At 35.9% G+C, this 21,598-nt stretch overlaps 1 protein-coding gene across 2 annotated transcripts in view; it reads right to left on the bottom strand.

Annotated features, from left to right (window-relative positions):
* Positions 1 to 21,598, bottom strand: part of PSME4 (proteasome activator subunit 4) — a 103,265-nt gene that overhangs the window by 39,487 nt on the left and 42,180 nt on the right. For both annotated transcript variants that reach the window (XM_023190184.3, XM_023190183.3), the window contains exons 13-26: positions 20,417 to 20,481; positions 19,997 to 20,147; positions 17,932 to 18,030; positions 17,656 to 17,725; positions 16,804 to 16,871; positions 15,673 to 15,888; positions 14,965 to 15,122; positions 13,906 to 14,001; positions 4,927 to 4,982; positions 3,626 to 3,682; positions 3,353 to 3,408; positions 3,163 to 3,261; positions 1,636 to 1,698; positions 1,432 to 1,527 (exon numbers count right to left, since the gene is read on the bottom strand). In XM_023190184.3, coding sequence (XP_023045952.1) covers positions 1,432 to 1,527; positions 1,636 to 1,698; positions 3,163 to 3,261; positions 3,353 to 3,408; positions 3,626 to 3,682; positions 4,927 to 4,982; positions 13,906 to 14,001; positions 14,965 to 15,122; positions 15,673 to 15,888; positions 16,804 to 16,871; positions 17,656 to 17,725; positions 17,932 to 18,030; positions 19,997 to 20,147; positions 20,417 to 20,481 — 1,350 coding nt within the window. The remainder of the gene's footprint in view (positions 1 to 1,431; positions 1,528 to 1,635; positions 1,699 to 3,162; positions 3,262 to 3,352; positions 3,409 to 3,625; positions 3,683 to 4,926; positions 4,983 to 13,905; positions 14,002 to 14,964; positions 15,123 to 15,672; positions 15,889 to 16,803; positions 16,872 to 17,655; positions 17,726 to 17,931; positions 18,031 to 19,996; positions 20,148 to 20,416; positions 20,482 to 21,598) is intronic.

Here is a 21,598-nt window from a genome sequence, read left to right on the forward strand (position 1 = left end):
TAAACATTACTTTAGAGGGAATCTCTGAGCCAGAGATTAATTACAGGTTGAATATCCTTTATCTAAAATGCTCAGGTGCCCAGGCATGGTGGCTCACACCTGTAATCCCAACACTGTGGGAGGCCCAGGCAGGAAGATCGCTTGAGCCCAGGAGTTCGAGCCAACCTGGGCAATACAGTGAGACCTTGTCTCTACTAAAAATGAAAAAATTAGTCCAGCATGGTGGCGCATGCCTGTAATCCCAGCTATTCAGAAAGCTGAGGTGAGAAAATCGCTTGAGCTCAAGCTCAAAGCTTGAGTTCAACGCTACAGTAGGCTGTGATCACACTGCTGCACTGCAGCCTGGGTAACAGAGACCATGTCTCAAGAAATAAAAATAAAAATAAAGTAAAATAAAATGCTCAGGACCAGAAATGTTTTGGATTTGAGATTTTTTTTCCGATTTTGAACCATGTGGATTATATTCTTCCTGGGTAATCACCCCAAATCCAAAAATCTGAAATCAGTAATGCTCCAATAAACATTTCCTTCGAGCATCATGTTGGTGGTCAAAAAGTTTTGGATTCTGGAGCATTCTGGGTTTCCAATGCTTAACCTGTAGCTAATTTACATTATTTTACAAAGATAGAATAATTGTTGCACATGAATCTCTTTTGCCTCCACTATCTTAAAAGACAGCCCTCACAATTCATGCGGTAGCAGCTTCCTAAAACCCAAGCATGTCTAGGAGGAATTATGTGGCCTTCGTAGACTGGACTTCAAAATGTGATTTAAGTGCCAGCAATATCACACTAGCACTGTAGTCCAAATTTAAATAAATGAGAAGTAGTTACAAATAGCAACATTAAGCATTATAAAAAAATGACTAGCAAACTTAGCTTGAATATATTTGCAATTTGAAAGCTGTTTTCTTTTTTTTTTTTGAGATGGAGTCTCGCTCTGTCGCCCAGGTGGAGTGCAGTGGCCGGATCTCAGCTCACTGCAAGCTCCGCCTCCCGGGTTCACGCCATTCTCCTGCCTCCGCCTCCCGAGCAGCTGGGACTACGGGCGTCCGCCATCTTGCCCGGCTAGTGTTTTTTAATTTTTAGTACAGACAGGGTTTCACCGTGTTAGCCAGGATGGTCTCCATCTCCTGACCTTGTGATCTGCCCGTCTCGACCTCCCAAAGTGCTGGGATTACAGGCTTGAGCCACCGCGCCCGGCCTGAAAGCTGTTTTCTATGCTAACGTGAGTTAAGAGAGCCTAGCTTTTGGTTCCGGTTTTATTACTTCCTGGATGTAATTACTGGAAATTACAATTTCCAGTAATTGAGAGAGTAATTCCAATTATGGGAGAAATTATTTAAACTCTCTTGTTAAAAGGGGGAAATTAAGATTGCATGTAATAAAATGGGAGGGCAGGAGGAGAGTGCCGTGTTTGGATAAACCTTACCTGACTGTATGAACTTGTAGATAAGCGAAGAAGATCTCTGATCATATCTTGATGTATCTTTTTGTATTCACAACCCTCAACAGTTAGTGTCCGTAGCTAAGAAAACAATTGCAAAGTATTTACTAAAATTTAATTATGAAAACACAACTAAATACTCATCTGGAAAACTGGCATTTAAAAAATCATTATGAAAAACATATTTACCTCATGCTGTAACATTACTCTATCAATCAACAGTGCTCTGATATGTTGTTTTTTCCCATGGAGCTGGAAAACAAAGTAGCAACAAATATTTCAACATTTTCACTAACTGACTTCAACAATAGATGCCTCTAAATACCTTAGTAAGCGGTCAAAAAGTTCCCTGGTTGGCTCGTGAATGGTGGTGGTATTTCCTTTATTCTAAAGACATCAGGCTTATATAAAAATATGCTATCTTAATTAATTTTATGGGTAATAGTAGAAATATCCCTTTTAAGTAGCCCATCCAACACCCTGTTTTTCTCTGATAGTTTACTACTAGACCCACGCATGGGAGAGCAACAGTTGTGTTCTTATTCAGCTAAATATTGCAAGTACAAAAACAGCCTACTAAGACAATTGCTCAACTCTCTTAAATCTATAAATAGCCATAGCCTTTCAGGGTAATAATATATGTTTACTACAAAATTTAATAATAATATCTTTTAGATTTCTAAAACTTATCATTTAAGCTTTTATCCATATAATCTTCTACCTGGTCACCAAAGGCAGATAGTTGAAGCTCAAAGACTCTTCTTCTTCCACACCACAGCTCCTTAGTCATTAAGCCTCCCAATTCTACCATTTTCAAAACATGTTATTTCCATTTCAACAGCAGTGACTTGACTCAGGCTGTGTTTTTCACCTGGAGTGTAATAGTTAACTCCCTTTCTTGCTTCCAGTATCAATCTCTTTGTACTTACTGTTCACAGTGGTGGCAGAGCTTTTTAATGTTTAGTGAATTGAGTGTTGACTTTTCCAATCAATATTCAAATCAGATCTACTTAAGAACCCTTAATGACTCTCCCACTGCTGAATATAAAACTGAAGCACTTTCTCACAACAAAGTATAAACAACCTAGTTTATACCCCCTACAGCCGCTGGCCCCTAAAGCATGCGATGTTTGTATATCTCCTTGCCCTTTTACATGCCATTCCTTCTGCCTGAAGTATCTAGCAACTGTTGTCTAAACAATGAACTCACACAACCTTTTTACACTCAATTTCAGTAAAAGTTTCTGGTATAAGAACACTGCCATGAACATCTCTTGGCTTACACTGATACTCTTTCTTCCGGGGTCTCAAAGAAGCTTACGATGACTTCTACTGCAGCATGAATATAATACAAGGTAATTTTCTCAGATCTACATAAAGTGCAATGCTTTAAGTTCATGCCTATAGATAATTCCTCCTATTTTTAAATTCCTTCAAGTTCTTACAAGGTAGTCTCAATGCTATTGTCCAAATTCCCATTGAGAGTTTAGAGACTATCATGGAAACAGGCAGAAGATTCTGTATAAGAAAAACACATTTTTTTGCTAAGATCCATTTGATTTCTACCATGATGTTTTTAACTTTTACATATTAAGTCTACTATTTTTCCTTTTAGGGAAACTTCCTCTATATGATGAATAATATCCAAACTAGGAGGTTATTATACATCTTTAAAAAAAAAAAAATTAGTGCAGACTTTTAGGTGAAAATACTGACCCGATTTTCCATTGATTTCTTTACTAAGTTGAAGCTTTTCCATCGTGAGTCAAATTCATGCTTGTGAGATCCTTGGAATTGCAAAAGGTCTCCAATAATCTGTGTCAAAGAATTTCACATTGTATTTGCAAGTCATCAATCCAAGCTTTATCATATTAATAATTATGCAACTATTAAATGACAACTATACCTTTATAATAAGAAATAATGACTTGGTATCATCTTCTGAATTATCAAGTATGTGGTCTATAATAGGAGAAGGAAAAGGATTTTGGTTAAAATATTTTGAACTACTATAAGAATCTTGAGGCATTAGTTAAGAATCCATTAAGAAAAAAATCACTGCGCAATATTCTCACCATTTAGAATAAAAAACGTTAAGTAAACACATGCATGTTATAGATTGAAATTCCAAAATACTTATTCCAAAGTACAAATAAGTTAAATGTACAGATATACTTACTAAGAAGTTTCCTTATAACTGCAGCAATTGCTTCTCGGTGGTTCTCTCGAGACAGATCTATTTTGAAAAAATAAAAGAAGGTATTTTAGACACTGAATGCTCCTCAGACTTTTAAAGTTAGTATCAAAGGTTAGGTCAAGAAGGGATAAAGTACTGGAGGAAAAAATAGGTCTGCCTTCACCATAGTTGGATTAGTGGCTAGGCATGTTATAACAACTTCTAAAACCTCTACACTTAAATGACCTGCTTATGAGATGTCTATCATGCTTCAAGATAAAGAAAAATAATAATAAAAAATAAATAAAATGACCTGCTTATAAAACTTCATGGGGCAAGAAGGTGGGAGGGGCGAGGGAAAGAAAAACCACCTTTGCTGATATTTCAAAGGCTCTAGTCACTAATTAGAGATTAAAATACATGGAATTTTCTAATTAGTGGGTGACCTAAATCAAGCAATTACACCCTAGCAATTAATGTATATAACTAACTTTAGTGTTAATCCAGCAATGAGAAAGGGTGCTAAATTTCTAGTCATGTTATATTCGGAACATTAATGATAAAATGTTTTACATAAATGTCATTATAAAACTTTATTATGATAGGAGGGTATAAAGTTCATTCAAATATAGGGTTACAATATTCCTATTTACACCAAGTATAATAATATCTAAGTGCTAGAATAATTTTAAACATAAATGAACATTATGATATATAAAAGCCTACCTCTGTACATAGCATTCAAATACAGATTGACCCAATTTCTTACTGGCTATTCTTTATATAATAATTTTCCAGTTTCTCCAGAATAGGCAAAAATGACTACTGTATAATTAATATTCTTTTCATATATCAAAAAAGAGATTAGGAACATCATAATACGAAACTACTTCATTTTAGGCTGGGCGGGGTGGCTCACGGTTGTAATCCCAGCACTCTGGGAAGCGAAGGTGGGTAGATCACTTGATGTCAGGAGCTGGAGACCAGCCTGGCCACCACGGTGAAACTCTGTCTCTACCAAAAATATAAAACTTAGCTGGGCGTGGTGGCACATGCCTGTAATCATAGCTCTTTGGGAGGCTGAGGCAAGGAGAATCGTTTGAACCTGGGAGGCAGGGAGGCAGGGGTTGCAGTGAGCAGAGACCGCGTCACCACATTCCAGCCTGGGCAACAGAGTGAGACTCTGTCTCAAAACAAAACAAAACGAAACAAAACAAAAACACTACTTCATACTTCATTTTGTCCTTGTGGAGTTACTGACAAAAATAATCCACACAGATTTACTAGGATTAGGATTCACATACCATATTCAAGTCCAGTATACAACTTTGTCTCTTCCAAGGACACCATACTTGGTACTCTGTATAAAAACAAGAGTGCTTGCATTTATTAATAATACCAATATGAAGTATTAAAGGGAAAAGTTGCATTGCTGGACTGTTTAAACCAAAACAAAGATTATGTTCTTTTAACAGACACAGATTTCCCATCTTCAATGGGAAAAATCGATCTATCTTTCTCAAGATCAATGCAGTTTCAGTAAGAATCATGTTATTTATCTTAAAGAAAAAATGTAGTGACTTCAGGGGGCCTCCTAAAGGAACATAATATTGATATCCAATATTCAAATGTAAAAGATTAAATATGATAAACATTTATATAAAGAAAAGTCAGCTTAATAATGGTACAACAGTTAAAACTCACAAATTTTACTAAAGCATATAGAACTGACAAGCTTATTTAGATAATCATTACCCTTCCTCTTAAAGTCAGTCAAACACATCTCTCCTAACATGTGCAATAAAAAGATCTCTTTTCGAAGAAATTCAGGCGTAAAAATCACTGTTTCCTAATTAAAGATCTGCCATAAAGAATTATGATGTCACAACCAGAGGCTACCCTGAGCCTATAAGCGGTAGCCCTGCTCTGCAAGGCTACCACAACCAGACCCAACGAGTTAATTAAACAGTTAAAAGTCACTTTTTACATATGCAAGAACAGATTTTATAGGAAAATGAGAATTGATATATCTGAAATCTACATTTTCTAAATATACCTCATTTTCAATATTTTATTTCAAAATATGAGATTCAATTCAAAGCTTTTATTAAACAAAGAGATACATTCTAAAAGGAAAAACAGGCACAAATGCGGCAAGCATATACAGAGTTAATAAACAGCAATCTTGTTATTATTACTAATCACCAATGAACTGCACAGCACTTGCCATGAAGAAAATACCATTTTAAAATCAGTACATCCTGAGGTCTATTGTACACCCTCAAAAAGTAGCTGAATTAAATGGGTTATCTCTACCTTAATATTTGACAATTATGAATGTAAGTAATAGGAAAAAACATTTCTAAAATGTCAGTTATTTAACTATGTTCCTCACCATAACCCAGTACGGAGGATAGCAACAATACCTTCTCAAGTTTCAAAACCAAGCCCACAGAGTATAAACAAAGAATGGCTTCTTTTTCACTAACTTACTTCAAAGCTTAATATTTGTTTTCCTTCTATAAAGCTTCAACCACTGGCAAACTTGAGCATCTTATATATTTTTGCATGATCAAAAATATGTATGTATCCAAAATCTGTTAGTAGAAAATACAATCAGATTCCTTTACATGAATGTCAAGTCTTTACTGAAATTAGATTTCACCAAAGAGAAAAGGTCTGTACTCAAAAGTAACAAGAATAAAACACAAGAGGGTTCCCACCCTCCCCCGCCCCTCCCATTGTTAGAGCAAGGGGAAGTGCTTGCTGTGAGCCATCCCATTAGAGTATGTGTCTCCCCACTGCTGCCATGAACAGTTTTCTGAAGTAGAAATATACAGCCTGCAGCTTACCCAGTCTGTATCTAATGCCATATAACATTAAGTCAAGCATGAATTTTAATTACTGTCACTTTAGTTACAGTCATATTATACAAAAAAGAGAAAAAAAGCATTCTTTATGACCAATTATTCTCCATAGGTTTTACTATATCAAAAAAGCTGTCATTTGGGAATTTAAAGTTTTTCAAACAAGTTTCATCCAAGAGTCCTGACACCAAATTTCTTTAAATCCATGTGACACTCTGAATTGTTTTGTTACCAGGGAATCTGAAAAATTATCACTTATGCTGACTACTTTTAAAAATCCTGTATAAGATTGTAAAATATTAAGTAATATATTTAAATAAAAGCCTTATCTTCTTCCTTTACTTTTAAAACTTGGATTAAAATACAGCTTCCATATCTCCTACAAAGAGCTGACCCTTGAACAACACAGGTGTGGGTCTACTTACACGCAGATTTTTTCTTCAACTAAATGTATCAGCCAGATGCGAAATCTACACATATGGAGGGCTAGACTTTTCGTGTATGCGAGCTCTACAGGGCCTACTGTGGCACTTGAGTATGAGTGGATTTTGGTATGCTGTGGGTCCAATCTCCTAACTACACCAAGGGAAGACTATATATATAGGATATATCTGGGTAGTACACATTACAGCTTTTATTTATTCTTATCCACCATAATTTGATATTTTCTTGCCTACCACAAATTAACTGGCTTAGCATGTTTTACAGTAACTGCTTCTCAGCAAGTGTAGCTACTTATTTTTTTTCTATTTTTTCAAGACAGGATCTCCCTCTGTCACCCAGGCGGCAGTGCAGTGGTATGATCATGGCTCACTGCAGCCCCAACCTTCCCAGTTCAAGTGGACTCACACACACTTGAGGCTCTTGCACGCCACCAAGTCAGCTAATTTGTTTATTTGGTAGAGACAGGGTCTCGCTATGGTGCCCAAGTTGGTCTCAAACGCCTGGTCCCAAGTAATCCTCCCACCTCCACCTCCCAAAGCACTGGGATTATAGGCATGAGCCATAGTGCCCTACCTCTTCTGACCTTTAGAAGATTTTTTACGAAAAGAAATCTCTATCCATTACCCAAGTAAAATATTATGACTCTGTCTCTTCGTGACGTTACAGATCTACTTGTACCCAGAATGTAATCTCTGATATATAAAATGGTTCTAGTAGCTTTTAGCTATGCACATAATCTTAGGTGAATAGGCTTAAGGCACTGTCTTACAGATTTATATTCTGATTAAAAGCTATAGTAATAGTACGTAAGTTAAATCAAATTCCATCACTACCTCCCCCTTCCCCATGTGAAATCCATCCTACCCATTCACTAGTTCATTTTATAAACCATATTATCATTTAACCTAAGGAACAATACAATTCAAAAAAATAATTCCAGCACAACATACTGAAGTAACACCTCTATATAATAATAAAGTTAAATCTGCTTCATAGCTTCTAGATAGTACCAGGCCATCTAACTTATAGTAAAATGTATTAAAATATTTGTACCACTAAAAAAAGACCTATGAATTTTCAACAACTATAGTATTCATACCACTAGATGGCAATCTTCTTTAGATATGATTAGAGCAGAACTATGAAAAGAATCATTTGTAGGAAAGAAGGGATGGTGAAAAATATTAACACAAAAACAAAATATATAATACAAATCACATATGTAAATGAACGCTGGGTGAATTGTCATGAAACAGCTGTAAACAATAATATAAAATTCTTCCTGTGTATAAGTGAAAGAACATCCTATCTTCCCAATAACCCTTCCCCTTCGAAATAAAAATAAACATAAAAGATGTAAAACCAAGCCACTAAAAGATTTTTTTTTCCCTTCAAAGTATAAATGTTTCACAAGAGACAATTAGGCCTGTTTTTGTGTTCTATTATCCAATTCAATCCTAGGTAGCAATAATAACTACAAACACAAACGAAAACCTGGCTCTTATCCTGCCAAGTGAACAAAGGGTTGCTAAGTAAAGAGAAATCTTATATGCTGCTAGCTTTTACATTAACTCTGAAAACAGGAACTATTTCCAAGTCTGACACATAAGCTTTTATAAATAAATGAAAACAGTCAGAAGGTGAAATAAGGAGAAAACAGGGTTACTCACCGTGGAGTAGTAACTGTTTCCTTTTCTGTGTGCAGCTCCCCCAGCAGAGCTGGGTAGTTTCCTGGAGGTGCCAAGAGAGGTTAGCTAGCCCTGCCCCTCATTGCATAAGCAACACATCCTTTCACATATCAATGAAATGGTCTCACTATCAGACCTTAAGTATGAATTTCTTTGAGTGAAAAGTTAGTAAAAGCTGAGATCCTAAGGATGATTTAACTAAAAATAACGTAATAAATCTATCAGAGGAAAGGGGGCACAAAGTAAAGAAATATTTTGAGATGAAAAATGACTCCTCTACCTTGAGTAACCCTGTTTTTTAGATGTTAGTTTTTTGCATCCTGTGATAGCTGGTTAGACCTAAAAGATTATTTAGAGAATGGACTGCAAAAGGAAAAATTAATGACGATTTCAGGATTAAAGGCAAGTGTCCAAAATTCCTGTGACTCTGGAAAGACATAATCCAACTTCCACATCTATAAAGGTAGAATTATGAGTATAAACTATACCACAAATATTTCTCTTAAAACACTATCTAAAGGTTCCAAGAGCAAAATAGGTCTTATTTTAAGATTAATTCAGCAACCTGTGGTATCTGACAAAACTGTTAGAAATTCAAATTGTTTTCAATGGTACAAAATAAGAAAAAATTTACCCTTAATTACCCACAATTACTTTATTATATCTATCCTTTGAAACTATAAAGTTTATAGTAAGTGTAAGATATTTAGTGGCTGGGCATAGTGGCTCACGCCTGTAATCCCAGCACTTTGGGAGGCAGAGGTGGGTGGATCACGAGGTCAGGAGTTCAAGACCAGTCTGGCCAAGATGGTGAAACCCCGTCTCTACTAAAAATACAAAAATTAGCTGGGCATGGTGGCATGCACCTGTAATCCCAGCTACCCAGGAGGCTGAGACTAGAGAATCACTTGAACGTGGGAGGCGGAGGCTGCAGTGAGCTGAGATTGCGCCACTGCACTCCTGCCTAGGCAACAAGAGTGAAACTCCATTAAAAAAAAAAAAAAAGATATTTAGTAACCCTATATTGCTAAAGGCCCAAAGGTACATGGTATCCCCAAAGTGGATACCAATAGGTAGATCATTTACTTTCATGCTTAGAACATGGCTTTTTATTTTTTGTCAATCTCTAATATAATAATATAGCACAGAAGATAGGTTTTCCCATTTAGTAGCCACTCCCCTGAACAATGAGATTTTAAGACCATCCCACATACCCTATTAGGACTAAGTTAGATATTCTCACAGGAAAACTAAAAAGTAACCTAAGCTTTGGCTGGGCGTGGTGGCTCATGCCTGCCAGTAATCCCAGCACTTTTGGATGTGGGGACAGGTGGATCACCTGAGCTCAGGAAATTGAGACCAGCCTAGGCAACATAGTGAAACCCCATCTCTACAAAAAATACAAAAATTAACTGGGCGTGGTGACCCACGCCGATAGTCTCAGTTATTTGGGAGCTAACGTGGGAGGATCACTTGAGTCCAGGAGATGGAGGGTGCAGTGAACCAAGATTGTGTCACTGCATTCCAACCTGGGCAACAGAGCAAGACCCTATCTCAAAAAAACTACAAAAATTAATACATAAATAAGCTGGCGTGGTGGCTCACACCTGTAATCCTAGCACTTTGGGAGGCTGAGGTGGGAGGATCACTTGAGCTCAGAGACCAGCCTGGGCAACATAGTGAGACCTTGTCTCTATTTTTTTTTAAAGAAGAAAAAAAAAAGAAGTAAACTAAGCTTCTAGGGTTTTTTTTGTTTGGTTGGTTTTTTTAATCACTGTACTCTTTCTTCCAGAAGGCAAAGACTACTCTTACACACAAAAGGCAATCTTAATACTGAGTAATCTGACAAAAAAAATTATACCAGCTAGAATTTTACCTAAGATTTATATAAATTTAAATGTTTTAAAAAAGAATTATATAAAGCTGAATGTGGTGGCTCACGCCTATAATCCCAGCACTTTTGGAGGTCGAGGCAGGCAGATCACTTGAGGTCAGCAGTTTGAGACCAGTTTGGCCAACATGGTGAAACCCTGTCTCTACTAAAAATACAAAAGAAAAAATTAGCCAGGCATGGTGGCATATGCCTGCAATACTAGCAACTTGAGAGGGTGAGGCAGGATAATCGCTTGAACCCGGGAGGCAGAGGTTGCAGTGAGCCAATATAGCGCCATTGCACTCTAGCCTAGGTGACAAAAGCGAAACTCCACCTCAAAAAAAATTAAAATACAAAAATTAGCTGGGTGTGGTGGCGGGTGCCCATAATCCCAGCTACTTAGGAGGCTGAGGAAGGACAATCGCTTGAACCCGGGAGGTGGAGGTTGCAGTGAGCTGAGATCGCACCACTTCACTCCAGCCTGGGCAACAGAGCGAGACTGTCTCAAAAAAAAAAAAAAAAAAAAAAGAATCATGAATTGCTATGTGCTTCTAAAAACTGGTCTGGTATTTCAGAAAATGCATAATGTCTCCTAATACCACAGCCAAACTGTTATTAACAATAGATATTCTCCTCAGATATCTTAGACATTACACTAAAATATTCATTACAATTATGTATTTCATTTTCTCCCTGACCTAGTACATTTTCCCATTTCCTGTGGAGCAACTAATGTGCTAAGTTAATTCTCTTTCTCTACTAGTTTCAAACTGATCTGCTGATAATCACCACAAATTATGCTACAGATATTCATGCTTCACACCAGGCAGTATGAATTTGTATCACAGAACCATGGGACCATCTATTGGAATAACTGTATTAGTTTTTTCAAATCAATTTAGATTTAGAAGATTTTAACAATTACTAACCTATATTAAAATAAGCATTTTAGAAATTTTAAAGGCTATTTTATGATACTTTATGAGATTAACCATCTGTTAAAAAAAGTAAAAATGTTACACATAGGAAATAAATGTCAAAAGCTATACTTTGCCAAAATAAAGCTTCAGCTGAAGGTAATGCCAGTTATAAATTAAATCCAATTCTATTAAGAACTTGTAAAAGTTAAAGGAAGACTTAAAACTCCCTCTTTTGGCAATTCAAAGACAAAGAGATGTTCATTTATTCTTAATTCCACTTTATATAATCACTATCCCCCACAGATATATGTAACTAAAATCAACCCTAAAAATATGTATTATTCAATGATTTTTAAAAATTGAAGTTTTATTTCATTATATTATTAGGTATATATCAGGAAGCATTTTATATTTTTATCTATATATGTTTAAATATATAAACATGTACATATATTTAATATAGATTTTTATTACTTCATTACATTATTACATTAAAATTTCACTCTAAATGTGCAAGCGCTAAAACGGAAAACCTTTCAGGCTAAATTTATCTTTCCTTTTTAACTTTTCTGGGAAAAGCCAATAAAAGGATACTCAGGATCAATTTTATAGCTTATAATATATAGTAATATAAACTAATAGTCTGTATTATATGGTATTCCGTAAGATTATCATAATTATTCTTTTCCTTATTAAAATGCACTTCATTATACAAAAATCTAATTGGTTTTATAATCAAATATATGAAGCTTTTGTCATGATGCACATTTATTTCAAAGGATAAAGCCTTTTGCTTCAACTCACTATTACAATGTACATGTCATCAAGACACAGGCTGATACAAACTGAAAGGAAAATTCCTTGGCCTCTTTAGCAGACCCTTCAGCAGTGCAGCCTAATGATCACTCAGTACCAAAAATTTACTAACATTAAAAACACATGCTTTTGCTCTTAAATTGTTGGATTAAATGACCACAATTCTAATTGTTGCCACCTTCAGGCAGAACTCAATTTGCTGACGTGCTAGGTTTGCTAAGTATGAAATAGCTTTTTGCATGCCATAAAAGGGTCAAGTTCTTACTGTAATACACACTGTTAAGATCATAGGTAAAAATCAAAATAATTTTTGAAGGCTCTTATTTTTAAATATTGTTCAAAATCAGTCTTTTTTTCTGGTATAACTCCTCTTATATCATACAACAAAACTAATGAAAAACACAAGTCCTTTAAAAAAGAATTCGGCAAATTCCTAGACACACTTATAACAGATGTCCTTACCTGAAATGACCCTAACTTCTCCTTCTTAAACTTAATAATCTAAAAAGCTCAATGCCTAAGAACAATTTTTTGGAGTGAAAAAAATGGGAAATGCATGACTCCAAACAATGACTACACAAAGTATGGGAAAGACACGTAAGCCACATTTTGAAACCACTTCTTGAGGCTTTTTAACGTTTTTGTTGCAAAATCAGTACATCATTTTCCCCTTTGTGTTTTTTGAGGGGGAAGAGAGGGCACTTACTAATTTGAATGTGATTTACATGTGATTTCATTAACTTGCTTAGTAACAAGATACTGATGTTGAAAAAAATGATCTTAATATATTTAAATTATTATCTACTTAATAATTAAGCTAAAATTAATATATACTGCTGATTTTATGCTTTTTCTTTTCTTTTTTTTTTTGAGACAGGGTCTCACTCTATTGCCCAGGCTAGAGTGCAGCAGCATGATCTCGGCTCACTGCAACCTCCGCCTCCCAGGCTCAAGCAATCCTCCCACCTCAGCTGGAACTACAGGTACATGCCACCACGCCCAGCTCATTTTTGTATTTTTTTGTAGAGACAGGAGTTTGCCATGTCATCTGGGCTGATCTCGAACTCCTGCACTCAAAGGATCTGCCTGCCTCATAAGCCACCACACTGGCCTCTGCTGATTTTATTCTAACTTGATTTTTTTCACCTTAAATGGCAGAACTAACAATGGATTCAATTTAGCTATTCGTTCAAAATAATAACACTCGGAAAACACTTAAAAAATCATAACAAACTGACAGATACAAAAAGTTCAAAATCATAATGAATAAGATTGAAGAAATCTTTATTTTTTTAAAAAAGTTTTTTGCTACAAAATCCTAAATTAACATTTGCTATAGATAAAAAAAAAGCAGTATTTTTCCTTTTTAAAAGAACATTATTTATTTTAATTAACTCAGTAAACTAATAGATTAACTTAGTATCTTCACATTTGATATTTTAAAATTAATACCTGAAGTTATTCTATCCTGGTACCATGGGAAAATCTGAATAAAGCCTTCAGGTTTATAGACCTAAATTGTACCTCTGGTATTTTTGACCTTAACAGTGACAAATAAAAAGGTTAAACTGATACAGAAGTAACAGCAATAACAATAACAAACCAGTAACTCATTAAGTGACTAAGACCTAAAATATATGCTAAGTGGCAAAATAAAGTAGTTATTTTTACTTACAAGTTAGTAACTGGCTCTCCTTTCAACGGAGGTAGGAGGTTTCCAGAGCCAATTAAACAGTTGTGCACTATAGTCAGACTCTGTAGAATATCATCTCTAGAAAAAAACAAGACATTTTCATATTTTAGAAGACTCCAAATCCCTATTTAATAAGCCTGCTAGAGCCTAGCACAAAAGTTTTATCATGTGGAGATATAAATGATTAAGGTAAAGAAATAACAAATGTCTTCAGTTTACCAACAGTAAAGAACAATTAAACATATATTTATTGCTGACACTATGCCTGCTTACATTTAAACAGGCTCTAAATAATCACAAGTAACAATAATTAACTGCCCTTTGTGAAACAATTGTTAATTTAAGCATCCCTTTACCGAAGACCACTGCCACTAATAAAAAGAGGAAATAACGCTACAGAAGATCTTCCAGCTTATTCCATCTTTTAAAAATGGGACTAGTTAAACATTTACTCCAAAAAGCAGTTCAGAGCACGACAGAGTTAATGTTAGTCAATCACACTTCTTTCTCCAAGCCCATTCCTAAATCTGCTTATGAAAAATTTGTGGCGTTTGACACATTAATTTTCTTGCTATTATTTCAGAAATTTTCAAAGATTCAAACTATGAAAGTCTAATGGTTTCAAATACCTATTTCTTGTCAAATACCTGTGGAACAAGAAACAAAAATCTCATAGAAATAATTCTCAAAATAACATTTTGAGAACACCACAATAAAATCTTAGCTGAGTCTAGGAAAACAGGCATTCCTTTCAAAGAAGGTATATCTACACACACTTTCCAAAAGATATACAAGTGAACCTGCTAAGTAGAAGGTAATAAAAAAAAAAATTAGAAAAAGAAACCCAGACTTTTTGTGTTTAAAATGTTTAAGTGTTATCAAATTTTCTGTTATACAACATTATATTAAATGATTTTCTAAGTACGTGTACAGCAGATTTTCAAAACACAATTGAAAATGAATACGAGCTATGCCAGATAAAGCGACAAAACACGTCTGTACTCTGCAACTGAATAACTCTAATTATAAAATAAAACCAACCTAGACATTTCAAGTTTTCCATCCCCACAATGCTGGAGTTTGATAAGCTCAGGCTGAAGAAAGGAGTCCAAAAGATAAAAGGCAAAAGACACTTCTTCTAAAGAAGGTACATGCCACTGGATTCCCAGATTCCATAAGTCCCCGGGTTTGCCCCAGTCCTAGAAAAGAACAGCATCTACTCAGCAAGTTGAGAAATTAAAAACAGTAACAACAACAACAAACCCACATACATATACACAATTTTTAACATTTAAAAGAAAATGTACACATAATCCAAACCTAAGCTAGCAAATAACATACAAAAAAGTGGCATGAAAACAACATCTTATTGCCTCTTCGTTATCACTCCTGAAAAAAGTCTCCCTGAAGAGTACTCATTATAATATGAGTTTGCTCTAAGAGTGATACTATAAAAGTGATGATGAGTTTATGTGAGGCTTAGTTTAGCAATAAAAGTATATTAGACTACAAACATTACATATGGCATACCAAGTTGTTTCACATACCAACAGGAAAGAAAACTAGAGTTTTAGTTCCATGCAAAGTGAGACAGCACAAGTTTCACACATTCCAATAATAGTTTTAATAATCTATCTTAAAAATAAAAAACTAACATCTTTATATGCAAAAAAAAAAAAAACACTTTGAATCCCTTAAAACAAAAAACATCAACATATCCTTGAATCCTAAAGTATTGAAAATGCTTGCCTTGATAGGAAAGTATTCAGAAGGAGGCTTGTCAAAGCCACCTGGCACACTGCAGTATTCTGTAGGGTAGATAAGTGTGGTAGAACGGAGAAGATGATGCAAAAGGTTACAAGACAGAGTGTAACCCTGCTTACAGGTTAAATGTAGGGTTCTTTGGAGAATGTTTACAAGCTGCTCCCTATAAAGAAGCAACTTCCTTCCATCCACTCGAGTAATCTAAAAAGAGGGAAAAAATAGTTGAAGATATTTTGGTTAAAAGACCAAGAACCAGTCATTAATGCAAAGTTCAATGTTTGGCCACTAACATAGTCTAAGATAGTGTTTCTCCAAATGACTTTAACTGATTTTAGGATTTTCATTTTAACTGCATTCTAATAATTCTTTTGTGAAATCACATTTTCTGAGCTTAAGTTTTCATGCATCACAGTAACATCCCTTTCAAAAGAGTCTATTCTCCTAAGAAGACTAAACCTAATTAAACTTTCTTTTTTTTTTGAGAGGGCGTCTTGCTATGTCGCCAGGCTGGAGAGCAGTGGCACGATCTCGGCTCACCACAACGTTTGCCTCCCGGGTTCAAGCGATCCTCCGGCCTCAGCCTCTGGAGTAGCTGGGATTACAGGCACACGCCACCACGCCCAGCTAATTTTTGTATTTTTAGTAGAGACGGGATTTCACCATGTTGGCCAGGATGGTCTCGATCTCCTGACCTCGTGATCCGCCTGCCTTGTCCTCCCAAAGTGCTGGGATTACAGGCGTGAGCCACTGCGCCCAGCCCTAATTAAACTTCTGAAAAAACTGATAGAGAAAACTTAAGTTTGATTGATGGCCAAATTTAAATAGTAGACAAAAAAAATTCCCAAATCTGATCAGCTTTTTCAATTACTGAGTTAGCCATATTAGAATTAACTGGTAAAACTAAGTTAAGTAGATGGTTGAACATGCAGTGATCAACTATACCACTCCTTTGACAATAAGAGTATGATATATTCTGACTTTCTGAAGCCTCATCAATAAATTTCCAAAACTCAGACTTTTCATATGTTTTAAAGTCATTTTGTCAGGAAGAGCTAAATCCTAAAAGCAAGTCAATGTTTTCATAGTCATGTTTTTTATTCCAAAGATTTACCATACCTCAGACAAAAGTTGAAGATTCCATAGTAATTCCTTGTCTAGCTCTTCATCATTTAATACATCATCATCTAAAAGCAGCAAAATAGTTATTAAGGGGGGGAAAACTATGCATTCAACTAAATACAGCATTTTAAAATATTTATATTTAATATTTCCAATAGCTGAGGAAAGTCTCTTTTAGGAAGACTTATTATTTCTTCTTCATGAAGCTGAGCTTGCTCCAAAAGGAGGCAGAAACAAAATTTTCAAGAAAATAAACACACCAACCAAGACTTCTGCTCCTCTATATCTCACAAGATAACTGATATTATTTATTTATTTATTTTTGAGAAAGAGTCTCACTCTGTTGCCCAGCTGGAGTGCAGTGGTGCAATCTCAGCTCACTGCAAGCTCTGCCTCCTGGGTTCACGCCATTCTTCTGCCTCAGCCTCCCAAGTAGCTGAGACTACAGGGGCCTGCCACCACGCCCGGCTAATTTTTTTTTTTTTTTTTTTTGTATTTTTTAGTAGAGACGGAGTTTCACCATGTTAGCCAGGATGGTCTTGATCTCCTGACCTCGTGATCCGTCTGCCTTGGCCTCCCAAAGTGCTTGGATTACAGGTGTGAGCCACCACACCTGACCAATAGCTGATATTTTTGAAGGTAACCTCTGGATGGTTGTTGTATACAAATATTAATAAAGTAACATTTTTAAGCTACTGCCAACCTGGATGATACCTTTTTGGAGACAATTTCTCCTCAAATTACAAAATATTGTGTAGCTAAAAGAATCTGTTGTCATTAACAGTTTTAGAAACCAAGAAAAAAACTTATCCAAAATTGTAAAGAGAGAATAACGACCTTATGACTTACTCATTGTAAGCTGAGTTATAACACTGCAGCAGTGGGGAACAAAGAGCTTCAAAGATTCTTCTGGGCAGCACTGAAAACATATTTGTATAAATAAGTTTTTTTTGAAAGACAAATATATACTAGCACTATTATTTTCAGTGGTAACAAAAAGCTATAAATAAGCAGCTACTGAAAGAACTATGTATTTTAAGCATACAAGCACCTCTGAAATAATTAACCATATAAACTTGTTGATTGTTGAGTCATTAATACATCAGTTCAAAAAAATAAACTCACCTTTACAGCAGCGCGGCACATGTCTGCCACCATGCGACCCGCTACTCTTGTTTCAAATATATGTGAAGTAGAAAAATTAAAAACCTTCTGAAGGGCCACCTGTTAAGATATTTAAGAAATGAAAATGTCTAATGAGCATGCTTTCAGAAAATTAAACATCTTATAGAACATAAAAGAAAACAATATATATATTTAGACAATTCCAAAAATAAACAAATGGGCAATTTTTAGCCATCTGATTTTAAAAGAATTTGTTTAATAATGTTACATTCAGGTCTAAGAACAATCTTTGTCCACGATCCTAACTTGAACAAAATACTTGAAGTACTGGCTGGGTGCGGTGGCTCACATCTGTAATCCTAGCACTTTGGGAGGCTGAGGCAGGAGGATCACTTGACATCAGGAGTTCAAGACCAGCCTGGCCAACATGGCGAAACCCTGTCTCCACTAAAAATGCAAAGATCGACCAGGCATGGTAGTGCATGCCTGTAGTCCCAGTTGCTGAGGAGGCTGAGGCATGAGAATTGCTTGAACTGGGGAGGTGGAGGTTGCAGTGAGCCGAGATCGTGCCACTGCACTCCAGCCCCGGTGACAGAGTGAGACTCTGTCTCACAAAAAAAAAAATTGAGGTGTAAGATTTTACTTGCCACAGAAACCCTACACATAAAATTATACCTGGTGGAAACATGCAATTTAATTATCTTCCTGGCTAACTGAATACAACAAAGGGAAGTTTTTGGAATAATTAATATAATTTGTCATCCTGACAACTACAAACTAGATATCTATCCTTACCCTAAAAGACCTGAAGCAGTCTATTTATTTTACAATCATGTCACAAAACTTTAATTTACTTGCTCATTGGAACAATGAGTTCTAAACCTGGGTTAACAATACTGAAAAGTATAAACAACTCCTTTTGGTTAAACAAGAGATGATTTGTGTTCATTTCTTTATACTAACATAATCATAGCATTTATTTCACCCAGTTGTAAGGCAATTTGGCTTTCAGGATTAACATATTTAACAGTGATAATTACAGATGATGGGGAAAAAAACAGAAATGAAAATAAAGTGTAGTCTTAAAGGCTACAGATAATAGGTACCACACTACAGGTAACAGGTACCAACCAATATTGGATAAGTCAATGCTTACTGAATGTCTTATGAAGATAACTACTTCTAATCCCTCAATTAGTCTTAGGATTTAATTTCTATCATGCCAGTGATGTCATAAGCAATTTCTAAAACTCAGCTGAGTAATTGTTTTTAATTGTAAAATTAAACAATACAGTTGTTTCTTGTTGTTCATGGTAGTCATGTTCTATAAATTTGCTATGACAACTGAACTAGCAAATACTGAACCATTGCTCCCAGGGGAAATACAGGATTATGTTCCTGTGAACCTATAGTGACAACATTTTCATCAACTGATCAATACATAATCCTAAGTGTGTTTATGTTTACAGACAACTTATTTAATCCATATTGTTGATTCACTAACATTTAATCCCCTAACATTTAAACAGCACTATAACTCATGCCTGTTGATACTCACCTAGCACAGTGTTTTTTCCATTAGGCATAGCACAACTCTCTTATCTTAGGAACCCTTTAAACCCCTTTAAACACTAAACACTTGGGAGCCATTTTTGACATTTTTAAACAGCAGAATCACCAACAAAAAGCACAAAAATGTAAAAACATGGCATTAAATAGATCGCAAAGGGGACAGTTGTTTAAGTGGAGCTGGATATAAGAAGGCAGAGTGCCTAGTTTGCTCTCAGCTGAGAACACGTGGTATGTGAGAGATCAAATTTAGGTAGCTAAATTTTTGTCAGTCACAAAAGCTTTGATTCTCGGGTTGCAAATAATTAGAGCAAATAGGTAAATCTGCAAATATGAAATTTGCAAATAATGAGGAGCAACTGTACATTTCTTTAAAACTTCAGTATGAATGTAAATGATAAACTGCATGATATACACAAAGTAACCTGAAGTCAATTTTAAAACATCAAATGAAACTTAAAAGCTGGAAGTTTAATTTTTGTAGCAATGTTCTTACCATAAATATTTCTTTGGAACATTGGGTGAGGATTGTACTAAACGTAGAAGACAGACCTAATTCGACCAAACTCTCCAAGTGTGTCATTTTCTCAGTTTCTGTCTCTTCTCTTGTTTGCTCCAATGTGCTACTTTCTATAAGTCCAAAGCATCTAAATAATCCAAACAAAGCATAATTTCAGCAACTAAAATCTGGTTTGACATTTTTGGTGGTGATTAAGTAACTCTCTATTGTCCTAACTATTCAAGTGATAGCTACTTAATTTCTACGTGGTTCACAAATTGATTATCCTTTTATAACTTCAGGAGCACCAGTAGTAGCTAAATAAAGGTTATAATGCAGAAATAAACTAAAGTTTCTGGGATAGAAGAGTCATTTTCTAGAATGTCAGCTAAACGTTGGTGTGGGTTACAATCTCACCTGTCCATAAATTGTAAGACGAAGTCCTCAAATTCAGCTGTGGCTGAACAAAGTTCTCGTTCCACCTATAATATCCCAATGCGAAGAAAGATTACATACAGCCTTAGTTTTTTTTCCTGAACTAACAAAACTCAATTATTGCCTCCCAAATGTATCTACACTAAACCATTATATTGGGTACTATGAGAAACAGCACCATACTTGCCTATCAATTTAGAAAGACTTGATCTACTACTTTCTAGGAACCAAAGAAAGAAGCAATTAATGTTATTTTACAAGGGCCAAATACAGAAGTCAAGCAGCTATCTTTATTATAAATTCAGTTTTCAAACTGCTGATATGTTTAAAGTCTAGTCTCTCACTACCCGAATGTCCAAAAAAACATAAACAACAACATGCTCTCGGCTGGGTGCAGTGGCTGGCCAGACACTGTGGCTCATGTCTAGAATCCTAGCACTTTCGGAGGCCAAGGCGAGCGGATCACTTGAGGTCAAGTGTTCAAGACCAGTCTAGCCAACATGGCAAAGCCCCATCGCTACTAAAAATACACACACACAAAATTAGCCAGGCATGGTGGCACACGCCTGTAATCCCAGCTACCTGGGAGGCTAAGGCACAAGAACCATTTGAAACCGGGAGGCAGCGGCTGCAGTGAGCTAAGATGGCACTATTGCACTCCAGCCTGGGCGACATGCTTGCATTAAAGAAGATAGTTCTGGGGGCTGGGTACAGTGGCTCACATCTGCACTCTCAGCATTTTGGGAGGCCGAGGCGGGCAGATTACTTGAGGCCAGGAGTTCGAGACCAGTCTGGCTAACATGGTGAAACCGCGTCTCTACTAAAACTACAAAAAATTAGCCAGGCCTGGTGGTGCGCACCTGTAGTCCTAGCTACTCAGGAGGCTGAGGCAGGAGAATCACTTGAACCAGGAGGTGGAGGTTGCAGTGAGCTGATACCACGTCACCGCACTCCAGCCTGGGTGACAGAGCAAGACTCCATCTCAAAAAAAAAAGAAAGAAGTTCTGAAAAAGCCAGACAGGAATGATGAAAATCTTTCTTCATTAGATGTCAATCCCTTGGACAGATTTATTACTAACCTAAGATGATGGAAAAATAAAATACCACCATTTTTTGCTTAACGAAACATTGAAAAGTGACATAAAACTGAAATACACCGCCGGG

The sequence above is a fragment of the Piliocolobus tephrosceles genome, chromosome 15, assembly GCF_002776525.5.
Source record: "Piliocolobus tephrosceles isolate RC106 chromosome 15, ASM277652v3, whole genome shotgun sequence".
Classification (NCBI taxonomy): domain Eukaryota; kingdom Metazoa; phylum Chordata; class Mammalia; order Primates; family Cercopithecidae; genus Piliocolobus; species Piliocolobus tephrosceles.